The 20,887-nt window shown below is 56.0% G+C and overlaps 10 protein-coding genes across 10 annotated transcripts; 6 read left to right on the top strand and 4 right to left on the bottom strand.

Annotated features, from left to right (window-relative positions):
• The first annotated feature begins 19 nt into the window (after nt 1–19).
• Nucleotides 20–1,538, top strand: N656DRAFT_627434 (Pex19-domain-containing protein). Its single transcript, XM_064810355.1, has 3 exons — nt 20–364; nt 417–1,082; nt 1,137–1,538. Exons 1-3 carry the CDS (start codon nt 188–190, stop codon nt 1,233–1,235), a joined length of 942 nt encoding a protein of 313 aa, XP_064671114.1. The 5' UTR covers nt 20–187; the 3' UTR covers nt 1,236–1,538.
• Nucleotides 1,248–2,551, bottom strand: N656DRAFT_778331 (uncharacterized protein). Its single transcript, XM_064814987.1, has 2 exons — nt 1,870–2,551; nt 1,248–1,805 (listed from the first exon to the last, which is right to left on the bottom strand). The coding sequence occupies exons 1-2, from the start codon at nt 2,284–2,286 to the stop codon at nt 1,440–1,442; spliced, it is 783 nt and encodes a 260-aa protein (XP_064671113.1). The 5' UTR covers nt 2,287–2,551; the 3' UTR covers nt 1,248–1,439.
• A 209-nt stretch (nt 2,552–2,760) lies between these two features.
• On the top strand, nt 2,761–4,171 carry N656DRAFT_797408 (uncharacterized protein; the record flags this gene model as incomplete). Its single annotated transcript, XM_064817634.1, has 2 exons — nt 2,761–2,778; nt 2,831–4,171. 2 exons carry the CDS (start codon nt 2,761–2,763, stop codon nt 4,169–4,171), a joined length of 1,359 nt encoding a protein of 452 aa, XP_064671112.1.
• An 807-nt stretch (nt 4,172–4,978) lies between these two features.
• Nucleotides 4,979–6,577, bottom strand: N656DRAFT_707375 (LIS-1 2; the record flags this gene model as incomplete). Its single annotated transcript, XM_064811429.1, has 4 exons — nt 4,979–5,491; nt 5,548–6,231; nt 6,294–6,462; nt 6,540–6,577. 4 exons carry the CDS (start codon nt 6,575–6,577, stop codon nt 4,979–4,981), a joined length of 1,404 nt encoding a protein of 467 aa, XP_064671111.1.
• A 245-nt stretch (nt 6,578–6,822) lies between these two features.
• N656DRAFT_751719 (Formyltransferase) lies at nt 6,823–8,622 on the top strand. Its single transcript, XM_064813019.1, has 4 exons — nt 6,823–7,268; nt 7,334–7,404; nt 7,476–7,603; nt 7,702–8,622. Exons 1-4 carry the CDS (start codon nt 7,013–7,015, stop codon nt 8,525–8,527), a joined length of 1,281 nt encoding a protein of 426 aa, XP_064671110.1. The 5' UTR covers nt 6,823–7,012; the 3' UTR covers nt 8,528–8,622.
• A 93-nt stretch (nt 8,623–8,715) lies between these two features.
• On the bottom strand, nt 8,716–9,757 carry N656DRAFT_778328 (uncharacterized protein). The gene is made up of 4 exons (XM_064814986.1): nt 9,587–9,757; nt 9,436–9,493; nt 9,209–9,365; nt 8,716–9,129 (listed from the first exon to the last, which is right to left on the bottom strand). Coding segments are annotated over exons 2-4 (390 nt in total). The 5' UTR covers nt 9,437–9,493; nt 9,587–9,757; the 3' UTR covers nt 8,716–8,897.
• Nucleotides 9,758–11,619: 1,862 nt separating this feature from the next.
• N656DRAFT_778326 (DUF689-domain-containing protein) lies at nt 11,620–13,517 on the top strand. Its single transcript, XM_064814985.1, has 4 exons — nt 11,620–12,631; nt 12,685–12,865; nt 12,920–12,946; nt 13,003–13,517. The coding sequence occupies exons 1-4, from the start codon at nt 11,793–11,795 to the stop codon at nt 13,048–13,050; spliced, it is 1,095 nt and encodes a 364-aa protein (XP_064671108.1). The 5' UTR covers nt 11,620–11,792; the 3' UTR covers nt 13,051–13,517.
• A 45-nt stretch (nt 13,518–13,562) lies between these two features.
• Nucleotides 13,563–15,659, bottom strand: N656DRAFT_797403 (carboxypeptidase B-like-like protein; the record flags this gene model as incomplete). The annotated part of the gene is made up of 3 exons (XM_064817633.1): nt 13,563–14,987; nt 15,043–15,403; nt 15,484–15,659. The coding sequence occupies 3 exons, from the start codon at nt 15,657–15,659 to the stop codon at nt 13,563–13,565; spliced, it is 1,962 nt and encodes a 653-aa protein (XP_064671107.1).
• A 934-nt stretch (nt 15,660–16,593) lies between these two features.
• N656DRAFT_789046 (DUF431-domain-containing protein) lies at nt 16,594–17,430 on the top strand (the record flags this gene model as incomplete). The annotated part of the gene is made up of 5 exons (XM_064816744.1): nt 16,594–16,912; nt 16,963–16,980; nt 17,032–17,142; nt 17,193–17,311; nt 17,374–17,430. 5 exons carry the CDS (start codon nt 16,594–16,596, stop codon nt 17,428–17,430), a joined length of 624 nt encoding a protein of 207 aa, XP_064671106.1.
• A 275-nt stretch (nt 17,431–17,705) lies between these two features.
• Nucleotides 17,706–19,041, top strand: N656DRAFT_789019 (FMN-linked oxidoreductase; the record flags this gene model as incomplete). Its single annotated transcript, XM_064816741.1, has 2 exons — nt 17,706–17,806; nt 17,940–19,041. The coding sequence occupies 2 exons, from the start codon at nt 17,706–17,708 to the stop codon at nt 19,039–19,041; spliced, it is 1,203 nt and encodes a 400-aa protein (XP_064671105.1).
• Nucleotides 19,042–20,887: the final 1,846 nt, after the last annotated feature.

Genomic DNA, 20,887 nt, shown 5'->3' with positions numbered 1-20,887 from the left:
GCTTCAGTGAAAAAAGATGTAGATAGTTCGGTGCCGATTGAAGAGAAGAGGACTGCGACGGTGGAAGACGTGGAAGACGTGGGCGACTTCCCCGACCCGGATGAGGATGACCTGGACGATCTAGACGGTGAGTTTCGAAGGGACCAATGCGACGCGAGTTGCCGTAGCTAATCCTGGGGGCTTAGATATGCTCAATGAATTCTCGGCCGTCAAGATAGATCCCAAAAAGCCAGAACCGGCACCCTCCGGCCAGACCCAGCCCGCTGCTACTGCGGGAGCGGATGACGAAGCCTTCCCCGAGGATGACTTCTTGAAACACGTTCATGAGACCTTTGCTGACTTGCGGGCGGAGTATGAAAAATCAGTAAGTGGAACCCGTCATTCGTCTCAGCCGTCTGCCGTTAACCTTGGCACAGCCGGAGTTGCAGGCGCAGTTCGACGACTTCTTCAAGCAAATTGGTGCCATCGCAACAGCGAGCGCAGACCAAGACTCAAAGGGGCCTACCCCGCCAGGACCCGACACCAGGACTTCCGCAGGCACCAACACTTCCGCAGGCACCAACACTTCCGCAGGCGCCAACACTTCCGCAGGCGCCAACACTTCCGCAGGCGCCAACACTTCCGCAGGCGCCAACACTTCCGCAGGCGCTGCTGCTACCAGTGCCGAGGCTTCCTTTCAGGAGACGATCCGACGGACGATGGAGCGCATGCAGGCGTCAGGGGAGCAGGCAACAGCGGCCGCCGCAGCGGAAGGGACGGACGACTTCATGGCGGAATTGCTCAAGCAAATGCAGAGCGGCGGCCTTGACGGCGAAGGCAACGAAGAAGAATTCTCCAAGATGCTGATGGGCATGATGGAGCAGCTAACCAACAAGGAGATCCTGTACGAACCCATGAAAGAGCTCCACGAGAAGTTCCCTGGATGGATGGACAAAAACAAGGACACAGTGTCCAAGGACGACTTGAAAAGGTATGAGGAGCAGCAGGTTTTGGTCAGGGAGATCGTCTCCAAATTTGAGGAAGCGACATATTCGGATTCGAACCCGGCAGACCGCGAATACATTGTCGACCGGATGCAGAAGGTGTGTTTCGCCCTTGATCCGAGCCGCTACTCAAATCTCTAACTGCCATGACAGATGCAAGACTCGGGGTCGCCTCCGTCAGACCTGGTAGGGGACATTCCCTCTGCACAGGATGCGCTCAGTTTGCCGGAGGATTCCTGTAACCCGCAATAACTGCTACCGGCTGGCTTCGGGAAAAGCGAACGCTTTGCGGGATTAGTTTAGATACCTTCTGCATGTTTAATACCGGCCAACAGTGATACCTCAGAACCTGTTAAACCACCACACCCGGAAATACTGGTGATGACGCCAGAACTCCGACCGGTCTAGATACCTTAGTGTACACCTCGCTCAACGAAGCAAGCTGAAGCGCCTCCATCAAGACATCTCCACATCTTGGCAATCGCCTGCTGTCCACTCACCCCGCGTTGGCGGCGGCGGTTGCTGCTGCTGCTGCCGCTGTTGCTGTAATTGCTGTTGCGAAACGAGATCCATAAACAGGCCGTCGTACTCTTCGTCATCCGAAAAGTGCGGCGGCGCCGGGCCAGCCTCTTCCAGCACCGAAACAAGCGCCTCCACCTCCGCCTGCTCTTGTTGTTCAATCTGATCCACCATCAAGGCATCCACATCGAGCGCTTCCGCGTCGTCCTCCTCCTCGCCTTGTTCGGCGGCCAGGAAACGCGCCTCCCGTTCCCTGGCCAGCTGCCTCTCCCTGTTTAGACGCCACCACTCAAGTTTGAGAACCTGGCGAATCTCGTCAGCGATCCTGTGGTTCTTGCGTTAAAAAGGAGATGTTAGACTGGCGTACCTCATCCTCGCCGCCGCGCCGCTCCCACTTCTTCTCGTCGGCCCGGTGCCGCACGTTCTGGAGAAACAGCCTCCGCCTTCCCTCCTGCGCATCCTCGCGCCGCTTGACGACGGGGTTAGGCCGCGGGTTGCGTGTCGCGAAGCGGAACTTCTTGTCGTTACCGCTGCCACTGCCGCTGCCCGTGTTGGTGCTGGTGCTAATGCTGGGGAAAAGCGGCGAGGACTGTGTCCCGTGGCGGCGGCCGCGGGGGGAGTGGGGTGGTGACTGTAGGCCCGGTATCCCCGGTGACGAGGCGGCGCGGACCGGTGAGGAGGAGAGGGGCGAAGAAACTTGCGGACGGTAATTGTCGAGGCGAGCGCGTCCCGGGGTATGGGCGAAGGAGAATGGCCGAGTCGGCGTTGGCGGGGCGGGTGTCATTATTGTGAACATTGTTGTGGATGTTTGGAGTTGAAGCGAGGGGTTGCGGGAAGGTATATGGGGGCCTTTGCTGAGAGCAGGTGGAGAATGCAAATGGTGTGACGGAGACGGCTACCATCACCTGAGTGTAAGCGTTCGCTAATGTGCTCGGCGGCGAAAGTCAATTACGGAGGGACGCGCCTACTGGGGACGCGCCGCGCTAATGGTGACGCGGTCACGCACTGCTGTGATTGTTTAATCGAAACTTTGGGGCACGAACCTGCTGTATTACCAGGCAGCATTTCAATACCATACCGGTGACGCTACGGCGGACGACAGCTGCCGTTGGCGGAAAACTCCAGAACATAGCGTAAGGGTTAGGGTCTCTACGGTACAGCCATGGTTGTTGCCTGCTCACTTCCACGTCGACATCAAAACATCGTTTTTATGAGTGTGAAGAATAAGTGAACGGTAGATGTATACTTTTGGATTCAGATGGCCCCGCTACCTGCGGTAAGTGCTCGAGTTGACCAAATTCAGGCCATCTCCTGACCATTTTAGTCAGACGCCGGTGACTTCTCGATTTCTCCTTTCCAAGAGACAAACTACACAGTCTCATACTAGTCAAACATTAAATCAGCAGCATGGAATTATACCGCAGCTGCTTTATATCACACCAAGGTTCGCCTCAACACCTAGGCCATCCTCAGCCCACTCTGGCGCGGTATTCGCAACCCCAGCCTTGGCCATCAAGACGCGAGGGCCCCGAACCCGTTCGACACAGGATATCATCGATGTTAGCTCACCTGTCTCCGACAACGCACAGTCTCCACCTCTGTCTCCTACTACCAGTGACACACTCCCAGAGCCAATTGAGATCGACTCGTCCCTCCTGCTGGAGTCCTCCTTGCCCGAGGAACCCGAGACCTACCGCGCCTCTAAGCGCAGGCGCATTTCCATCGCCTCATCCTCGCCCGAAACCTATCCAGTGACCAGCCCGGATCTCAACAGCGGCAGCGACATAGAGTCGCTCCCGGACGCGCCAGACGAGGACAATGACCACCGGCCCTCCTCCTCCCACTCCAGACCATTCTCTGAAGAGGAAGAGGAAGAGGAAGAGGAAGAAGAAAGGGTACAAACAGTCAGCGACGACGAAACCCCCCGGCCTCCTAGCCCAGTGTCCTCCTCCTCAGTCCTGTCTTCTTCTTCCCCGCCTCCTTCATCCCCAGACCTGGACCCCTCTCGCCCACGACGACCACCGCAGCCCAACCATCCTCACACAACCACCAGCAAAGAACAACAGGACCCGGCCCGGCGCTTCAAACCCCACCCGCACCAGACCACCGACCCAGACTATCTGCCTCAGCTGCAGCAGCTGCCGGATCTCTTGTTCTCCCCGCAACGCCGCGGCGGGCCAAAGTACCTCCCCGGAGGACTGGCCGCCGAGCTACGGGACTGGCTGGTCGAGGTAAAAGAGGGCGCCGATGTCGTGGCCGACCTTGACAGCGGGCAGCCACCGATGTCGGAACATCCTCGTGCGGCTCCCTCCGCGGTGGTGATGACGATGATGAGGGTGCGGGTTGAGGCAGTTCGCCGTGGCGGGGTGGGGATGACACTTGTTGCTGGGCGACAGGTTGGGTCTGGGCCGGGTCGGGTCGGGCCTGATGGGGACAGCCAGGGGCGGGGGCGGGAAGGGGAAAGGGATGCGGTGGAGCTGAGGGTGATGCTTGCGGGTGAGGGGATGGTTCAGGGGCTGGGTGGCGGTGATAGTGGGGGGAATCTGGGGAGGGTTGTGCCTGGTGCGGTGGTGGCTGTTGCACCGCCCACGTGGGAAGTTGAACTTGGGGCCGATGGGCGGTGGGCAGTTGCGTACCGCTGGGAGGTTGTCAGGGAGGGAGGTGGTTGAGCGAAGCCGGGCGGCAATGGCAGAAATAACTGCCTTCTGGTTGAAAACCTCCGTTATGCTCAGGCCCCTGACGGAGCTTCTCTCCATCCGCCATATTACCTCTTTGGAGTTCGACACTGCCGGATCTGGAATCATGAGCCGTTCGCGCCAAGTCAACATGCATCTCTGCAGAACCGTCAATTCGCTACCTTACTCCCTTCACTCCTGAAGTCGCGGCCAGCTATCCGTACCAGGGAACTGTAAACAAATCTGCCCAGAAACAACAAATGTCTGAAATCTTACCGGATGAACCTTTTCCGCCAAGCAGCGACAAGAGACATGCTTGTCCCCTATATCCATGCGCTCGGGATTCCCATCAGATTGGTGCATGCTCAATATTTCGTCGCCACTTCTACAGGTATCGATTACGCTCCTGTGAACACCCTTTCAAGAATTTGGATCCTAAGACTCCAACAAACCAGCGTCATATCAGACAGCGAGACAACGATGCCTCCTGGATCAATAAACATTAGATTATCACGAATGAATATCTCTATCGCTGTCCAGGGATAATGCAAGGCTCAAGCATCAGAACCTTCTATGTGGAGACCTCGTCCGCAGTGATCCCGCCTGTTCATGGGCCAGCCTCACTGTCATTCCTATAGAAGGGTGCTGGAAATGTAGCTGTCGCCTCTTATGCAGGCCCTGCGAACTGCTCCTCTTGATCGGAGGCCAGCCTGTGAAATCCATCGGCCCGGTGGCTTTAAAGAGCGAGTTTCGGGGTTCCTTTCGTACCGAAGCTCAAGAGGTGGCGGCTCACGAGGATCCTCAATTGGCGAATATCCTGACTTTCCCCTCGCTCCCATCCACACTCCCCGTGGCAACAACACAGCGAATATGGAGGTTGGCGGCAGCATTCGTATCAGAGGCCTTCTTCTTTGGCGTGACTTCCTCGCCATTAGTCAGTGCCACACCGTTGGCGGGCCCATCTTTCGCAACGCCAGGCGCCCACCGGATGCAAGTGACGAAGCCCTCGAACACACCACTAAGCACCTGCACGCATCTAGCGTCCTGGCTCAAGTCCCAGCAGCGGAGTGTCCTGTCGTCGGCCACGGATATGAGGAATTTGCCGCCTGGATGGAAAACAAGGCCTCGCACCCAGTTGTCGTGTCCAGGCAGAACCTTGATGCAGTTGCCACGTTCGTCCCAAAGCCTAATCTGCTTGTCTCGGGAGCCTGTGGCCATGAATGCAGCCGGGTTGCTGGCTGCTGGCACCTTCTCGATTCCGGCTAAGCGGGCCAAGAATGGATATGAAGCGGGAGGGGCGAATGCGCAGCATGTCTGAAGGATATGTCAGTGAATGACATGGCGGAATAGGGGAGTGGAGGTAAACGCACATTGAAGTTTTCATGTCCAACCAGCACCACCTTGCATTCAGGTTCACGAGCAGAAATGTCCCACAGCCTGGCGGTCTTGTCGGACCCGGTTGAGAGCAGATAACGCCCGTCTGTGGAGGGGCACACTGCCCGAGGCCAGTCTGTATGGCCCTCAATTGTCTTGACACAAAACCCCGTCGTAACGTCCCATATCTTGAGCGTGTTATCCTTGCTAGCGCTGACCAGCAAATTCCCGGTCCCAGATGGGCCAGGCGGTATGAAGCGCACCGAGCTCACAATGTGGTCGTGACCAGGCAGCGTCCTGGTGTTTTTGTACCCGTTGGCTGGATCCCACAACTTGATGGTCAGATCGGAGCTGCACGAGGCCAGCAACGTGTTGCCACGAGAGCCACCGAAATCGAGATCCAGCACTGCCTTCGTGTGGCCCTTGATCGTATGCTCGAGCTCGCCAAGCTCCCAATCCCATATCTTTATGGTATAATCTTCGGAACCGGAGGCAAGGGAACTGAAGACGGGGTGGAAGGCGACACAGGCTACAGGCGAGCGGTGACCCTCGAGAACATAACGGGGCGGGGCCTTGGGTAGCCAATTGACCGGGTCCTGGTTACGGCGAGAGAGAGAAGTTGATGTGCAGCTCTCGAGCTCGGTTTGAAGAGCCAAATTCTTGTTCTCCAGGTCTAGGATCTGCAATGCGCGTCAGGGGCTGCCGACAAGTGGAGGACAAGCTGTGGGAGGTTGCGACGGACCTTCTTCTGCAGTCTCATGACACTCGTCCACTTCTTTGCCAGCAGGCCCTCATACTTCCTGGACTTTTCGGCGTCAAAGGCATCTTGGTCGAGTCCGAGCTCGGCTTTGAGGGTAGCAGCGCTGTTGGATAAGCTCTGCGACGCAAGGTAGGCAATGATAGACTTGTGTCTGTCGTGTAAGCAAATCAGCTTCAAGCGACTCAACTTGAAGGAACATCGTTTCGAAAAAAAAACAAAAAAACATACAGCTCTTCAGCTTGTCGTTCTGTCAGAATTTGAGCCATGCTGGCGGCTGAGATGCCTTGGAGCACCAGCTCCTTCGTTCATCCGTCAGCACATGGCAGCGACTTATTACTGCAACTTTTCCGTCCGTCGAAGCTTCCACCGCCCTGGCTTGGCTCAGCTGTGAGGGTCCGCCAATGCAAACTTATGCAGATGCAACCTGCATGCGGATAAGTGGGGCCGATCGGACCAGGGTTGCACTCCCTGGTACCGGAAGGCGATCCACTGATCGCACTCCAGAAGGTATTTTGTAGCTCAGGGTCCAATTGTCACCGCTCACAACTCATACAAGAATTCTTTGATGAGCTTGTCAACCTTGGTGTATCTTACTCAGTATTATGACATGTTATCCTTTTTGACCTATTTTCCTAAGCACGATATGAAGCGGTGAAGCACCATCTAAGCCTGGTGACTGTCAGCTATGAGTTGCGAATGAGATGAATCTACGTACATTCACGCATTTCGTCCAACGGACAAGGGCAAGACCCATTCTACGTTCGGTATCATATAGCGCGGCACCCAAGACATCCGACCCTTTGAGAATATTATTCTGCGGCTCAGACGAGTTCAGTTGCTTCTCATTGCAGGCTCTGCACGAGGAACACAAACAAAATGCCAATCTCATCCGATCCATCGACGTGATCGTCAGGCCTAGCAAGCCAACGGGGAGAGGATACAAGGTTCTTAGCGAGGGTAGCTTAAACGATCTCTCTCCCTACCTTATATACAAAAGCTAAACCAGTGTCTTTATGTCACAGTTCCCCTACGGACACTTGCAGACAAGCTCAGCCTCCCGGTCCATGTAAGAGACACGTTCACCGGTTGGGATGTAAGTTCGATCACCTCTTGATTTAATACCCCTTTCCACTTTTGCCTTCCTCTAACATAATCACCACTTAGATGCCCCAACCGGATGGCCACCCCATCAACCTGATCATTGCCGTCTCCTTCGGCCTCTTTGTCCCCCCTCGCCTCCTCAGCGCGGCCAAATACGGGGGCCTCAACGTCCACCCCTCGCTTCTACCCGAGTAAGCTTGCTCTATTCAGCCCTTGCCCCCTATCCGTTCATATCCCAGCCCCGTCTCAGCTAACCAACCGCTTCCTCTCCTCTTTGGGTGTAAAAAAGCCTCCGCGGCCCTGCTCCACTCCACCACGCTCTCCTAAACAGCTACACGCACACGGGGGTGACGATCCAGACGCTCTCTCCGCAAAATTTTGATGCCGGCGCCATCCTGCTCCAAACACCGCCGCCGGGGATTCCCATCCCCCCCTCCTGCACCGTCGCGCAGCTGCACGACATGCTTGCGCCGCGCGGCGCCGCCATGCTGGTCGACGCCCTCAGGAAGGGCCTGCACGTCCCTCCGCATCCTCCCACTCTGAGCGGGCCTCTCCCGGATGGTCATGTTGGTGGCACTGCTGGGCGAGAGCTTGCGGAAGAAGAAAGGGGCGGGGAGACGAGGGTGCTGCGGCACGCGCCCAAGATCACCCCTTGGGATAGGCAGGTCCTTTGGATTGGTGGCGGTGGTAGTGTGCGGGCAAGGAATGTGGCGCTGCGCGGGAGGGTGCTAGGTCCGCTGTGGACACACATCGTTTTGCGGTCCGGCTCTGGCCGGCGTCACTCGGAATCGGAAGGGGGCGGGTCGGTGGAAGGGGAAAGGCTTGTGAAGCGGGCTATTTTGGAGGATTTGTCCGTGGTAGAGACACAGGGGGCGGCAGGGGAAATGTTGACCAACGGTCGGTTACCACGAGGTACTGTAACGTGGGTACAAAAGTCTGGCAAGGAGGACGGGCAACGTGGAGACCAGGAAATCAAGGCCGAGTACCAACTCGATGGGACGGGGGTTGTGGTGCACTTGAGTGATGGCTCACTGCTGAGGATTGGGAAGATTAAGGTCGAGGGGTCGACGTCTAAGCCTGCCAGGCACGTTCTGGAGAGTATTGGCTCCAAGTAAGCCAATATCAGAGTACGGCGTGTAGGTTGTAGGATAAGTGTAACAGAGCAAACCCACGTGTTTTGTCACAAATAGGGGCTCTATTGTTCACCTACACCATGCGTCACCATTTGAAAGTGATTCAACTACAGAGAACTGTCATCGAAGTTCTGCGTTCATGATACTGTACAGGAAGGACCTTATGCCCATCGCATCATAGAGTGCTGTCAGAAAGACCACAATTCCCGTCGTCCAAATCATGTGAGGTAGTCAGATAGAAGGCTTTCGCCGTGCCAGATGTCCAGCCAGAAACGCCTTCCGCCAAGAGCATGGAATCCCGCAATACATTCGCAGGTAACTGCCTCACTCATGGAACTCGCCACATCCTCATCTACATGTCCTTGTGGGCCTTGTCCTCGTCAATGCTTCCGTTCGACGAGCTCTCCGTCTTCTCTTCCTGGTCCTCGGGCCCGTGCATGCTCTCCTCAAACACGGGCTCAGGCTCGTTGATTTCAAACTTGGTCTTGAGATTTTCGAGTCCCGAGATGCTGCTACTGTTCGACCGGCGACGGGCGTTGGCGAAATTGAAGCCCTCGTCGACTACTTCATCGCCGACGTTGCCCCTATAACGCCAGGTTAGCATGTGATGTCGTCGAAATCGTAGATCTCAAAGTATGCTGCCCAAAGGACGATTCATCGTACCAGTTGGCCCGGCCGGCGCCGTTCTTCTTGGTCTTCTTGGGATCGGCGTCAGGAAAGCCGTGCTTGGCGAAGTACTTGGGGATATGCTCTTGAGGAGGCACCGTGCCTTCAGCCAGACCGGCGTGGTCCTTATCGTTGAACTTGTGGGAGCGAGTCACTGCGGACGACAAATACCCCGTTAGCTGATCATGATGTCATATAGACGAATTCATAAACATGGTACTTACTCTTGGATGGTCTGTAATGGAAGCAGGAGAGTAGAGGAGAAGAGAGTGCTTGAGTGGACTGTTGAGGCAAGAGTGGTCAGCGTAACACGAGCGTGCGGGGTTGGTGTCGATGATAAGCTTGAGGGAGGGAGGGAGGAGGGGTTAAAACTACCTGTGCTGAAGCTGCGTATGTCTGATGCAGTTGGTTCTCTAGGAGTCACCGAGATAGTAGAAGCTGAGAGTGGACCGAGTTGGTGTAGGGGAGTATGTTGTTTAAGTACGGCGTGGTCCGCAGTGATGGATTGGGATGGAACGGGACGATGAGTGGCAGACGATTGATGGCTGATGTTGGTTCTGCATCGAAAGGAAGTGGTGATGAAGCAGAGGATGGGAGCCCCCGTCCTTATAAAGCATCGGCAGGTTCCAAGCTTCCAAGGGCCTAGAGATGCATTCAGCCAGTCACGGCTCGACTTTGATCAGGCGAGCAGCTCTAAAGGGAAAGAACAGGGGCCCTACTACGGGTCGCTGCAGTTCTGTGGAGCATCAATGAGGCGCTGGAGGGAGTCGCGTGATTCACCCCCAGAGTGCATCTGGGACTGGGCTGACCTTCCCAGCAGCGCACTTTTGACCGTTCCATTCCGTGATCTGCATGCCCCTTGAGGAACCGCCTAGCTTGAAAACATGCAGATTTCGGTGGTTCCGGCATTTAATTCACCTATAATGAGATTTGCGCATCCAATATGCTGCCGATTGACGCTCACCTGCGACTCAATTGCACTGGGTGCCATCTCTTTGTGAGCTCTTGGGGAGTTCTCGATGGTTCTGCCAATTCGGCCACTTTGGGGAGAGGCGCGCCTGGGTGCGTGTGACATCAGCCTTCCCCACATCAAGTTCAGGGACTCCTGGTCCCTCGGGTTGCCTGGCGTCTGCGGGGTATGCGGTACGGGTCCAATACCATGCTCCCCGGAGCTAGCGTAGCGCCCAGACCATCGCATGCAGCCGACTTCCGTTCCCATCGACCTGGAGCTTCTCAACAGAGAACTTCCATCTGGTGCCTGATAGTCTGATAGTCTGTTGAGAACTTCAGAATATCTCAGGTACCTACCTTTTGACTTGCTCACTCTAAGGACAAACCTTGAGCAACTTCCTTTTACCTGTAAAAGAGGTGTTCCTAGAAATCTCCATCGCTACACGATCCGAGTCCATGGCACAATGTTTTCTGGGATTTACGCTATCCCCTAATGTAACAACATACTACGAATGTGCTGCGGCTGGCTGTCTCCACTGTCCTATTCAACCTGCTAGGTAAGCTATTCCGCTATGTAGAAGAGCGAAACCAGCAAGTTGATTGTGCGCATGCGCTTGCTGCTCTAAGGCCAGGCGTGATAAGATGTGACAATTAAGCCGAACATCCCTGATACATGAATGTATTGCATCAGAACCCCTCCCAAAGCTTCAATGATTGTCGACTCTGAGACTCGGCTGTGCAAATGCAATAACGGCGATCGTCTCTGACTGGACAGACAGGTATTTGTATTGTACCTTAAGGAACCGTCTCCGCGTCATGAAAAGCCGGCCCACAAGAAAGAATGTTCTTGATATATCATTAACTAACTTGAAATGAAGCGGGCTACTTTAATTGTAAGCAAAGATGTATGTTGGTTGAGGAAAGTGATTATAAGTTGAGGTTATAGGTAGACCAGTCATCAAGAGGCAGTGGTCATCAAGTAAGGTAGGAAGAGCATCCGTAAGTGGCCGATATCGGCGCTCTTCATCCACGAAACCTCATAAGAGCGAGGTAGCCTATCGATAAGAACAGCCACCTCAACAGACTCTACGGAGTATACTGTAAGACCATGGCTTTACAACTACTGTGGGAGTAGCAATGTATAGGTATGAAGTTGATAGCAAATTTGTTACTCGTATGACAAATCTAGTGTATACATGTATACTGACTGACAAGGCCTTTACTTCCAGTTCCCAGTTAGAATATGGAGGTGTAAACGGCAACTCGCCACAAAGGGGCCCGGTGGAATCGGTGTCGGACAGTCCCAGCAACCCCACCACAGCGAAGCAGTGGGTGGCCACACTTTGTAATGCAGTCAGTTACCGCTGCGGGAGGGCCGTTAGCGCTATCTCCGCTGTATTGGAAAAAAAGTAAGCAACTCCACGGAAAGTCTTGCCATTAGCAATCAACATTCCACTCCTCCCCATCGTCATAACCCAACAAACAGCCTCTCCGGTTTGCGCACTCGACCTCTGAGCATCCCCTCTTGTCTATCTCTCCCATTTACGAATCTTGCCTCTCTTCACATTCCAAAAAAACGAGAATTAAGGAGAACACGCCCGTATTCCTCTACCGAATTACCCCGCCAAAAATGGCGCCAATCTTCCTAGACACGACCCCCGATTTCGATTCCAGCCCCGCCGCCATGTCCAACACCACAACCGCCACGAGCACGACCCAACGAACCCTCCTCCTCGCCCCGCCCTCCCTCGCCGCCCGCGAAGACCGCCTCAGCGCGCTCTTCTCCGTCTACAGCCGCGCCGCCACGGATCTGCAGATGCTGGACCGCCTCGCCGCGGGGCTGGTCACGCTCCCCGCCGCGACGTACGACCTGGTGCTTGTGCTGACCGACCCAGACGGCAGCCGGCGCGCCGAGGCGGGCGCGCTGCTCGCCGACCGCGCCGTGTGGGCGCGCCTCGTGCCCGCCATCAAGCCCGGCGGCAAGCTGAGGAGTGAGGACGGGAGTCTTGGCGGCGGGGGTCCTTCTGCTGGTGGGGTGGAGGCGCGCGAGGCGGTGCTTGCGGGTCTGGTCGCTGTTCCCGGCGGCGACGGGTTCACCAAGCCCGAGTATGCCGAGGAGGAGGTTGTGCCGCTGCGGTTTGAGAGGGGCAAGAAGACCAACGGGGAGGTGAACGGGGCGGCGAGGAGCTCGGCCGGCCCCGCGGTCGACGCCGTCACGGTGAATGTGGGCGGGAAGACGGAGACGATGGGGATGGCTCCGCCAGCGGCGTCCGCTGCTGCGAAGGCCACGGCTGGGGTTGGGTTCGTGGATTTCAGTGACGATCTCGATCTGGATGTCGACGACGACGATGACGACGCCCTCATTGACGAGGATACGCTTCTCACTGAGGAGGATCTGCGGCGGCCGATCCAGCAGCCCCCGGAGTGCCAACCGCAGCCGGGGAAGAAGAGGCGGGCGTGCAAGGACTGGTAGGTGTTACACCAACTTGACCGCCTGCCATCACGTAGCTAATCCTAGACAGCACATGCGGTCTGGCCGCGAGGCTCGAAGCCGAGGACAAGGCGCGGCGCACCAAGGCGGATAAGGATCTGGGTTCACTGAAGCTGAAGTCGGAGGACCTGAACGAGCTGGATTTCACCGTTCAAGGCAAGACTGGCTCTTGCGGCAGCTGTTACCTGGGCGATGCTTTTAGATGCTCTGACGTATGTAACCCGGCCTCGATGTTTGTACTTCCCAGATTGCTAACATGCCACTAGTGTCCTTATATTGGTCTACCTGCATTCGTACGTGTCCTCAAGCTGCCGCCTGTATCAAAACAAGTGCTGACAAGACGCAACAGAAACCCGGCGAAGAAGTCAAGATCCTTAACAACGCTGTCCAATTGTAGAGCAGCTCTAATGATACCCAACAACACCGACGAATACCAGTCAGACGATAGCAACAGAGTACGCTGTGTCGGGAAGGTGGACGACTGTTCCCTTCAGTGCAGGGGAGGCACCTAGCTGATCTGCCCACGCAGCTCTCTCTAGCAGGTGTACTGTACCGGATGGCCCGAGATCTCTGGGGAAGTTTTGGCGTCTGAAGATCGATACAGTACGGGGGGTTGTTACCTACATCTTACACCAGTCTATCTGGTACAACAACTTTACTGCTACACCAAGATCTGGGACACGTAACCTCCCAGGGACCCTCCGTACTCCATTAGCAGCAAAGAGTGAAAGCAGAATGGAATGCAATGTTAGGAAAGACTCAAATACACAAAAGAACCCTCCCAACCCGCTTGCGCCTTGCCAACCGATCCCTTAGAGACCAATGTTTATGTATGTATGGGCAGATGTAGTATATGTCTTTTCCTTTGGACCAAAGCCGCACCCACGGCCCATTCCAATCAACCCAATGTTATGATGATTTTACCGCCCCGTTCCTCTTCTTACCCTCCTCCTCCTCATCATCATCGCTCACCCCTCCCAGACTATATCTCGCCACGCCCTCTTCGTGGTTCTCCTCGGCCGTGTGACCCGCTGTCGTCGGCGTAGGCACGGTCAAGTCGTCTAACTGACTCTCATCAAAATCGCCCGCCTCTATATCCTGGTTATTGCCCCTCCTCTTACTCCTGAACCCTTCTAGCCCCCTCAACCCCCTGCGCCGTTCGCCGCTCGAAGCGGTACCGTTCCCACCGTCACCGGGCCCGCCGCCAGGCAAGCCCTGGTAGCCGCGCCTCCGCCGGCGGTCGCGCCAGACAAAGAACCCCCACAGGGCAGCGGCGACGGCGACAATGGCGAGCACCACCTCGCCGGACTTGCGATAGGCCTCCCACTTTGCCTGGTCCAGCTTTTCCTTCTCAGCCTGCTGGGCAGCGGTGCCGTTGCCGGCGGCGCCGCCGACGGTGGTCTCGGGGCCTTTTTCGCCATCGAGGCGGCTGTCAGTGGGTTTGCCGCCGATGGAGCTGATGTCGACGCCCATGAAGCGGTCGAGCATGTCACGCGTGCGGCGGGGGAAGTCGAAGGGCACCATGTGGCTGGCATTGTAGAAGACGACGTAGGTCAGGTTGCGCGCCTCCTGCCAGAACCCTGCGGCCTCGCCCTCAAAGGTCCAGTCGCGGCGCGGCGCCCACGTGCCGGGCGAGAGCTCGAACCCGCGCCCGCCGTTCCACGCCATGTTGCTGATCAGCGCTTCGGTGCCGAGGTGGTTGCAGATGAGATCTTCGGCGCCCGAGAAGAGCATGATGGGCACTTCGGACAGGATGTCGGGGAGGAGGTCGATGGAGGGTTTGGACTTGGACGGGTGGAAGGCGCGGCCGACCTGGCCGTTGCATTCGACCCAGCCCGTCACCTTGTTCGGGTTGACGTGCAAGGCTTCGACGACGTCCTTGCGGCGCAGGTACGGTGTGACCGATGCCAGATCAGGCGGCCAATTCATGCCGCACGAGGGGAAGGTGTCTTTGAGGCGCACGTCGTACATGTTGTAGCATTCTTTCTGATTGTTCTTGCCAGGCGTGGCGGTCAGCTCCAAGATATCCTGAAGGATCTTCTCGCAGTCTTGATTGTCGACGAAGACATTGCCGACGGCGAGCTGTTTCTGGCAGATGCGCTGCTGAACTTCGAGCTTGTTGGCAATGTCGCTGCCCTTCTCCACCAGACCCTTTTTGTATGCGTATTGAAGGTAGGCGTCATACTGCTCGGGCGGCGAAATCCATCCGTTGCCAATGAGGAGGCCCATCAAGTTCCACTTGTGTTTCGTCTGAGGAAGTTTGTTCCGAGCGAGGATGTGCTTGGCGATGTAGGGAATGTGCTGGCCGGCGTAGGATTCTCCGGCGATGTACAGCTGGAAAAGGGACGTTAGACGGCTCAAGACAACGGGAATGCATATGGGGACCTACATCGTCATGTTCGTACTCTGGGAACAGAGCATACCACTTCTCCAGGAAGGTTACAAACTGGTCAGCCATCTCGTCCAATTCGTGCACATAAGCGTTTGTATCGGCATAGCTATAGCCGGTGCCGACCGGATTGTCGACGAAGAGCACGTTTGCGAACTCGTTCCAGGCTCCTTCGTTGTAGACCAGCGTATGGTCGTCCTTCAACCGGTAGGGACCAATTTCCATCAATGCGCCATCCTCTGAGCTGCATCCGGGCCCGCCGTTCAACCAGATGACTGTCCGCTGCTTATTTGCGATGTGCTTGTTCTGGAAATGCCAGAAAAAGATGTTGCCGTTGTGTTCTGGGGTGATTTCGATGTGCCTAGAGACGAAACGGACCACGTCAGCCCCATCCCAACCTTGCGCACAGGAGACTGCCCTGAGCACGGGACTAATGCTTACCCTGCGTGCATCTTCACCAGAGGACTACCCTCGGGTGCGCCCGGCAGCGAATGGACAAAATAGTCGCCAGCCGCGCCGTCGGCCGCGGCGAAAGATGTCAAACATGACAACGCGAGGACGCTGACGATGGCGGGCAGGCGCATCCAGCCCGCCAGCGACGGACCACGGAGGGCCATGTTCGCCGATTGCGGTTCTCGGCGAAATATGAACTCGAATCCAAGAGAGCAATGGCAATTGCTGGCTATCTAATAGTGTCGTCCGCAATCATGGAAATTGCACTGCGGGCAAAAAAAGAAGGGTGAGAGAAGGCAAACGCAACAAAGGCGATACAGTTGTTGGACGGGAGCTCCTGGAAGTTGGTGCAACGGACAGATCGCTCCTCCACCGTTAGTGTACAACGATGGCTGAAGAGGCGGCTGACGAGTGCCGCTGCTTGGCGTCCAGGGTTCACCTTACCACCTCTCGGAAGTACAGGTACTGCCAGGGCCCGGGGATAGCGATACTCGATAACTCCACGTCGCGTGCAATTTCTGTGTATTGCTATAAGGGCAATTCGAACTTCTCTGTCGTGGTTTTTGGTTCATTCAAACGTGCCTTTGTTATGACTGAACCCATCGTGGAAACAACGAAGGTTGACTACTAGACTGAAGCCGTTGTAGTTTTCTACTAGTAGCAATCGATAAGAGCGTCTGTGTTGTTTCACTGTGCCGATTCCTCCGACAAAGCTGGCCAGTGCCACATTCCCGGAATAGGGACTGAATAGAAACGCCGCAAGCTCCATTGTCTCGGCCTGGGCTTGTTGGGACCACATCGCCCGGCGTCACACCTAGGCCTTACTCGATATATCGAGTCTTGTGAACTCCTGACCCTGGCATTGCACTGCGCGCCGGAGATGACAAAGTCCAGCCCGACCGATGCCTCCGTGTGTTCGGCCAGATGAAGTGGGGCGCTGATCTGCCGGCTCCGTTCGCTAGGCGGTCTTGGCATCGGGTGCCAATCCTGTCTCGATGCAATTTGTTGATCGAAGGGAGCTAATTTTTCAAGGCCATAGCGACGATGTCCTCTGTACACTCTAGATTAAGGAATAAGGAATACATAAACTGAACCAAGATGGCTTCACAGACCAAAACGTACATTGTCGAACACCTCGACCCAGAGCTCGGTCCATGGTCAGAACTGGAATACATGGCCATTGCTCGTGAGTCTCAAGCGGCCGGTGCGAAATTCTGTCTCTCTTCTCTCCCGCCCACATTCAAGGTACCGGACAGCTTGCAAGCATTGCCCTCCTTTACAGCAGAGACTAGAGGCGTCGAAGAGCTGTACGCGAACGACAAGGCACGCGTGTGCCTGCTTGATCCGGCTGCCGCAAGCGATCTCTCTCCGGAGGATGGAGACAAGTTCGATGTGTTTCTATTTGGTGGAATTCTGGGTCAGTAACTCGCCTGATAAACATGGACTTATTCACTGACATTACCTCAGGAGACGACCCTCCAAGAGGTAAGCCGGGCAATGCAGTATCGGGATAGCTTCATCCTAACCGCCAAGCAGATAGAACCTCGGAGCTGCGCAAGAAAGGATTCGAGGGTCGCCGACTTGGCCCAGTGCAAATGACCACCGACACTGCGGTGAGAGTCACCCGCCTTGTCGTTCAGGGCAAAAGTCTGTATCCCCTACACACATAAGACGAGCCCCTGGCTAATTGATGGTAGCGCCCCTCCACGACATCCCCTACCTCGATCACCCAGAACTCAAGTTCAACGAGCACGAGAGCACCCAGATGCCTTTTCGCTACGTCAAAGGAGACGACGGAAAGCCCGTCATGCCTGAGGTGAGCATACCTTGATTTCACATGTCACTGATGATGTCCTCGGGCTCACGATACGGGATTAGGGTATGATAGATCTGATTAGGAAGGATTCCGACAAAGCAATTGATGATCTGTTTTGATCAAGCCTCTAGGAGCCCAACACAATGACTTGGCAGCAGTTTCGAGTTTTGTTGACTCCGTGATTGTGTCCCTGTCACCCCCATTGCCAGTGTGTGCGGGGCAAACCGTGTGCTTATCTTATCTCCCAACCCCAAGGCAGTCAGTTCAAACGTCTCTCTCCCTATCACCATCAGAGACACCGCAGAGACATGAGTCTTTAGCTCGTCTGGAAATCCACACACGGGCAATTCTGTCATTGTGGTCAACGACATCCGTCAAGGAAGCTTGATTTACCATGGCGGAACTACCCCCCAAGCTAAAGATCCACCCACCTTTGATCAACTCAGCCAGCCCCTGGGCCACAACGCTTGATGACCTGAGGCGCCTCTACGCGTGGTATGTCCATCAGCTGCTGCTTAGCTCATTTAGATATCTCGGGGGAAGCTTTATGTGAAAATAGAGCCATACACCCGGACTTCTTTAATCGCCCACGCAGAGAGAGGATAACTGACCCTGATAAGTCGTTCAGCCCCTCTACAGGCGCAGTTACCACACGGACGTCACTTATCCAAGGCTTTGACCACGACACATCCAAACATCAGTACATCTTCTTCGAGCCATCCACCCACACGGCATCAACGGACTGTACCACTCCTGGCTCCTCCACCCCACCCACCGCCAGCCTCAACTCGCTTGGCTACAGTCCGCTCCCTCTAGAGACCTACCTTTCTTTCATAAGTACCATCTCAGCCGAACAGGAACCCCCAACAGGCACAGACAAATTCAGCAGCAAAGGCTTCATCGTCTCCGTCACCGGCAGCCCGGACGACATCGCGGCGAGTTACAAACTCATCGCCTCTGCCGCACGGCACACCCACCTGCCGTTGGCCATGGAGATCAACCTCAGCTGCCCCAACATCCCGGGCCGCCCGCCCCCAGCCTACTCGCGGGATGCCCTGGCTACGTACCTTGCGGCGCTACAACACACGCTTGTTACTACTGCTCCCACAACTGATACTACTACGGTAGAGCCGAGAGGCGATTCGGAGTCAGCAAACAAAGACAGGGACAGAAACAGCCTGCCGCGCATCCCCGTCGGGCTGAAGACGCCGCCTTACACCCACGCCACCGAGTACGAGGCGCTGATGGACGCGCTGGAGGCGGCCGCGGCAGCTAATGGGGGCGCGTGCCCCGTTAGCTTTCTCACCGCGACCAACACGCTCGGGTCATGTCTCGTATTAGCGGGGGACGAGGCCAAGGCTAAGGCCAAGGTTACCGAATCGCGGCAGCCGAAGTGCGACGCTGGGGAAGAGGAGGAGGAGGAGCGGCTAAGTACGCTGGGGCACAAGGCGTTCGCGCTGCCAGGTCCCGGGCTCGGCGGCATGGCGGGCGCGCCGCTGCATCCCCTCGCCCTGGGCAACGTGTGCACCCTCCGCCGCATGCTGGATCAGCGCGGGGAGAAGTTGGGCTGCCATGTGCAGCTGGTTGGCGTCGGCGGAGTGCTCGATGCCCAGGCCTATCGCAGGATGAGGGCCGTGGGGGCCGACGTGGTGGGTGTTGCGACTGGGTTGGGGTTGAAAGGGGTGGGTGTTTTTGGGGAGATTCAAGACGGTTTGGGAGGGCGCTGGTAGCGCGGAGGGAAGGGCTTGATGTCCTTTGTTCACCTTCCTGTGTGGCCGGACTGTTGAGGGGATGTTGATGGCCTAATGATAGGGCAATGGATTCGTGTGCCACTCGGCTCAGATCACGCCAACACGCGGACTGGCGCTGTCTCGAGCCATTGTTTCCCTTGCCGTCCTTGATCCCCTTATCTTCGTCCAGGACTTTGTCCGGGGGTTAGAGAAACGCGAGGATGGTAGCGAACGGGGACACTGATGAATTTTCCAGCAGTAGGAAATGCTTAATCTTTAGCTGATACGTATTGTACCTGACCCCAACATCAGCAGATGAGTCCATCTCGTCCCACGGCTGTCGTTGCTACGCTGGATATTCTTAGCGGCCCCAAGGAATCAAACTATGGGGCCAATGGGACAGTTAATGCAAAGGATGACAGTCATAACCACCCGGGGTACATAGGACTCTCCCTATATCGCGTACCCGTATCGCTTTCCGTGATGGAAGCAACGGCGCACCCCACTTTGACGGCTCCAATCGGACGGAAGTTTCGATCCAATTCAGCCTGAAAGCGAAAAGCGATTCAACGCGGGCACAAGGATGAAACGGGCGGGTGGCGTTACCGTTTCATAACCAGAACGGAGAACCCATGTGAGCCATGGTATGGAACGTAGCTCTAAAGGTGCACTAAAACAGACGATCTTTTTCAAGTTCGGGGTGTGGATGGAAAGTGGCAATCCCGTGGCATGGGATTAGTGTAGTTGATGGGTTGGTGGAGGAATTATGGTCAAGGGTGCTACACCACCGTACGGCCCGGAATGGGAATGTCAAAGGTTGTGGCCCGGGATGCCGTTCGGCCTCGGTAGCAGCTGAGTGAGGGCCTGCCTGAGAGCTGCCTGTCGGCCCTGTCCGGCGAAGGACGCTCAAATCACAGAGACTTTAGGGAGGCAGGCCTCCTCAAAGTTCTCGATCTCCTCCTGAGGCTCCAGCTGAGGGATGCTGCATTGTGCCTTGCCGATTCTATGCTGATAGAGCCCACAACGGGAGCAATCGTTATTGGCGGACTTTTGCAGATAAATTCTCCAGTAGGTACCCTAATGGAGGAATTGTGGAGATAGTGCGGGGTAATTGCACCTCTCCCCTTCTTGCTTAGCACTTTCCCATGGGGGATCTGTGGATCCTTGTTTCTCCAATTCGCAGACTGCAACACTCGACAACCCTTCTTGGCTTGGGCTGATCAGACTTTGGGATATTCTCACGTCTGAACATTTCTCCCACTGCCAGTCTCGTGTCTTTGGGGAGATATGAGTGTATGTCGCTGGAGTTTGGCAGTGAGGCGCATCGCATGTATCACCGTACGTTGCCTACACCCATGATCCATAACCATCAGGCTAGCGGACCACGGCTTGCCACCTCGGTATTTGCAGGTTGCTTTGCAACTCCGCAGCATCTCTCTTGTTAACTTGGAGCTTGGAGGGTACCTATCTTGACAGTGGAGTTGGACGTTCAAGCTCCAAACAGCGGGCCACTCCCGCGCCGTTCCAGGTTCCCGCCCCCTGTCAATCCGAGCTGACAGCGCCCGTCCTTCCGTCCATTATCCAACAGCAAGTACATAGGTGTTTCCTCGTCTGGGTCGGCTTCCGGCTTTCCATTACTCGAGCCGTCTGTGAAGAACGGTGAAACGAACATTCGGCGAAATTGTGGTTTGCCCTTGGCGCAGCTGGAGAGCTCAATATCCGCTATCTCTGCACAGGGCTTCTTGCTCCTGATTTCCGGGATCTTAACCCCCAACACTATGACGCGGCGAGCCTCGGTTTGGTGATATACACGTTGTTATCGCCTCACCATTCTCGTTTGCTTCCC

This window comes from Canariomyces notabilis, assembly GCF_033297395.1.
Source record: "Canariomyces notabilis strain CBS 508.74 unplaced genomic scaffold N656scaffold_8, whole genome shotgun sequence".
Classification (NCBI taxonomy): domain Eukaryota; kingdom Fungi; phylum Ascomycota; class Sordariomycetes; order Sordariales; family Chaetomiaceae; genus Canariomyces; species Canariomyces notabilis.
The sequence above is the reverse complement of the archived record's forward strand: the minus strand, read 5'-3'. Positions and strand labels throughout refer to the sequence as shown.

Excerpts from the sequence above, each read along its gene's own strand:
- N656DRAFT_751719 (XM_064813019.1), top strand. The coding sequence starts at position 7,013 with ATGAATCTACGTACATTCACGCATTTCGTCCAACGGACAAGGGCAAGA. Across the intron at positions 7,269-7,333 it reads ATACAAGGTTCTTAGCGAGG|TTCCCCTACGGACACTTGCA; the intron begins GTAGCTTAAACG and ends TTTATGTCACAG. Across the intron at positions 7,405-7,475 it reads ACACGTTCACCGGTTGGGAT|ATGCCCCAACCGGATGGCCA; the intron begins GTAAGTTCGATC and ends ATCACCACTTAG.
- N656DRAFT_778326 (XM_064814985.1), top strand. The coding sequence starts at position 11,793 with ATGGCGCCAATCTTCCTAGACACGACCCCCGATTTCGATTCCAGCCCC. Across the intron at positions 12,632-12,684 it reads AGGCGGGCGTGCAAGGACTG|CACATGCGGTCTGGCCGCGA; the intron begins GTAGGTGTTACA and ends AATCCTAGACAG. Across the intron at positions 12,947-13,002 it reads ATATTGGTCTACCTGCATTC|AAACCCGGCGAAGAAGTCAA; the intron begins GTACGTGTCCTC and ends AAGACGCAACAG.
- N656DRAFT_778331 (XM_064814987.1), bottom strand. The coding sequence starts at position 2,286 with ATGACACCCGCCCCGCCAACGCCGACTCGGCCATTCTCCTTCGCCCAT. Across the intron at positions 1,806-1,869 it reads GGCGCGGCGGCGAGGATGAG|GTTCTCAAACTTGAGTGGTG; the intron begins GTACGCCAGTCT and ends GAGATTCGCCAG.
- N656DRAFT_778328 (XM_064814986.1), bottom strand. Across the intron at positions 9,130-9,208 it reads GGCGCCGGCCGGGCCAACTG|GGGCAACGTCGGCGATGAAG; the intron begins GTACGATGAATC and ends CTGGCGTTATAG.
- N656DRAFT_627434 (XM_064810355.1), top strand. The coding sequence starts at position 188 with ATGCTCAATGAATTCTCGGCCGTCAAGATAGATCCCAAAAAGCCAGAA. Across the intron at positions 365-416 it reads GGGCGGAGTATGAAAAATCA|CCGGAGTTGCAGGCGCAGTT; the intron begins GTAAGTGGAACC and ends ACCTTGGCACAG. Across the intron at positions 1,083-1,136 it reads TTGTCGACCGGATGCAGAAG|ATGCAAGACTCGGGGTCGCC; the intron begins GTGTGTTTCGCC and ends CTGCCATGACAG.